Source organism: Salpingoeca rosetta (assembly GCF_000188695.1).
Source record: "Salpingoeca rosetta unplaced genomic scaffold supercont1.10, whole genome shotgun sequence".
Classification (NCBI taxonomy): Eukaryota; class Choanoflagellata; order Craspedida; family Salpingoecidae; genus Salpingoeca; species Salpingoeca rosetta.
In genome coordinates this window covers 1,070,280-1,072,670 of record NW_004754924.1, presented here as the reverse complement: position 1 = coordinate 1,072,670, position 2,391 = coordinate 1,070,280, and the positions used below count along the sequence as shown (strand labels likewise).

General features: G+C 58.1%; 1 protein-coding gene across 1 annotated transcript; it reads left to right on the top strand.

Annotated features, from left to right (window-relative positions):
• Window positions 1-1,106: 1,106 nt before the first annotated feature.
• On the top strand, window positions 1,107-2,280 carry PTSG_04530 (uncharacterized protein; the record flags this gene model as incomplete). The annotated part of the gene is made up of 4 exons (XM_004994569.1): window positions 1,107-1,592; window positions 1,754-1,840; window positions 2,010-2,138; window positions 2,272-2,280. The coding sequence occupies 4 exons, from the start codon at window positions 1,107-1,109 to the stop codon at window positions 2,278-2,280; spliced, it is 711 nt and encodes a 236-aa protein (XP_004994626.1).
• Between the last annotated feature and the right edge of the window lie 111 nt (window positions 2,281-2,391).

Here is a 2,391-nt window from a genome sequence, read left to right as displayed (position 1 = left end):
CGGTCGCCAACTTGCAGGTCCACACCGCGCGTTCGGCAACGGCATGCAGGTCAACAACATCAAACGACGACCTCTTCTGCTTCAGCGATGCCGAGCCCGAGTCCGACTCCGAGTCCCGACTAAGTAATCCCGACCACCTCAACACCAACACCACGTCCAGCAAACTAGGAACCACCACCAGCGCCACCGATACGTCTCCACAAGCCCAACCACCCAGCCAGTCACCCCTGTTCACGCACTCGTGCATGCCAACCAAGCCCGTTGTCCTCCTTTCGCCTGTCTCTCGCTGCCATGTCTCCACGTCTCTGCTGTCTCTTCCTTTCCCACCACCCCATCCTCTTCCTTGCCTCCTCCTCCTCCTCCGGCTGCCGGTGCTGATCCTTAATGTTGCTTCCCTTGCCTCTGCTGCTGTCATCGGTCTGACACCAGCCTCCTGCACCTTCCCTTCTTTCTTCTTTGCCTGCTGTTCTCCTGACTTCTCTCGGATGTCGCTGTTGTGGCACCCACTCTGTTCGCAACTCTTCCGTCCCTCGTCATCGTGACTCGTCTGCGCTGTTCCCCAAGCTGCCGTCGTTCCCGCCCTTTCCAGCTGCTGTCTCTGCAATGTGCTGGACCTCATTCAGCCCCACTTGGCCCATTCTGTCCTCGTACTCCCGTACCTGCACTCTTCTTGTTGTCTCTTGTCGCCTGTACCATCCAACAAATACAACGTAACGCAACATGCGGCAGCAGTGCCAGTGAGCTTGTGTGCGTCAATGATGGCAGCCAGTCAACACAACACACCACAACGAGGGGAGAGAGAGAGGAGAGGAGGGAGCGGTGCACACAGGGATCAGTTGCACCGCAACCCCCACAGCACACAAGCGCAAGCAAAGCCGCAACGCGTTGCATTTTGCAAGCCCATGCAAAGCAATTTGCAAACTTGCTCCTCTTCGCGTGCACGCGCCCAAATTTCAAAGTCAACCCCACAAAGCTCAAAAGCCACAAGCACACACACACACACACACACACACACACACACACACACACACACACACACACAAGCACACAAGCGCACGTAACTACACACCTCTGGAAAGCATCAGCCACAGAAGGGCCGCAGCAGCATGGAGAACAGCATGAATGCCACCGACAACGAGCAGCAGCAGCAGCAGCCGCAGCAGCAGCAGCAGCAGGAACAGCAGCAGCAGGAACAGCAGCAGGAAGAGGGCGTCATGCCGTCCCAAGCTCCAAGCTCCCCACGTGCTCAGCGGCCACAGAACACGCGGGTCCGGCTGGCCGTCCCTTCTCCCGTGGACGCCACCGTGGCAGAGGGCTCCTCCTCCTCCTCCTCCTCCTCAGCAGCCACAACCACGGCCACAACCACGGCCACCATGCAGGTCCCAGGCACCAACCCACAGGTCCAGCCGAGCACGGCTGCAGGCGTCGGTGTCACTGAGGACGCATTTGACAGCATGCGCACAACAGCCATCGCCACAATGCAGCCCACAGTGAGCAAGAATGTGCGGCCCACGGTGAGCAAGAAGAAGCAGCTCCCTCCGGACCACATCTACTCCTGGAAGGACAGGCTCATGGGCCATTGCACAGGAAAAGTAAGTCAACCGTACACACACACACATGGTACCCAGATGACAGACACACCTCCAAGCGTTCCACATTTCCCCACAACGGCAAAAGACGCACCACACACGTATTGCTCACCTTGTGCTTCAAATACACGTATGCCCTGGCTGCTGTTCCACCACCGCCGCAGGAGCTCATCCAGCACATGAACCGGCAGAGGCTGGAAGCCGAGCAACGCCGGGCCGCCAGCAGCAGTGGCACCCCGCACAAGCCCCCGGTCTGTGTCGACACACACAAGATATATCATGAGCTCAACATCATCACCTGCACACACACACACGCACACACACACACACAAAGTCACATGCACACGCAAACACACGTGCACACACACACAGTCACTCACACGCGCACACTGCACCTTGCATGTGGCCACAACATACCAGGAGTCAAGTGCCAGCAGTGCCAGCAGTGCCAGCAGTGCCAGCAGCGCAGCGCAGGTGCATCTCGGGCCCACCAGGAGCGTGGCCAACTCCACACGCAGGGGCATTCCAAAGCGCTGCAACAGCGACAACGTGAGTTTCTCGCCTGCTCCCATCACACACGCAAACACACACACACACGCACACATACAAGGTCCAGCACGACACAGTCAGGCCACGATGGGCGGACCAGCTAGGACACACACACACACGCCCATACACACAGATAAAATGAGCAGCCACAGCCACACACACACACACTGTACTCGCACAAAGTATATACCGCACACACAACTGTACACGCACCAAGTAAAGTCGCAGCCACGAAACTCACCTTGCCATGCTG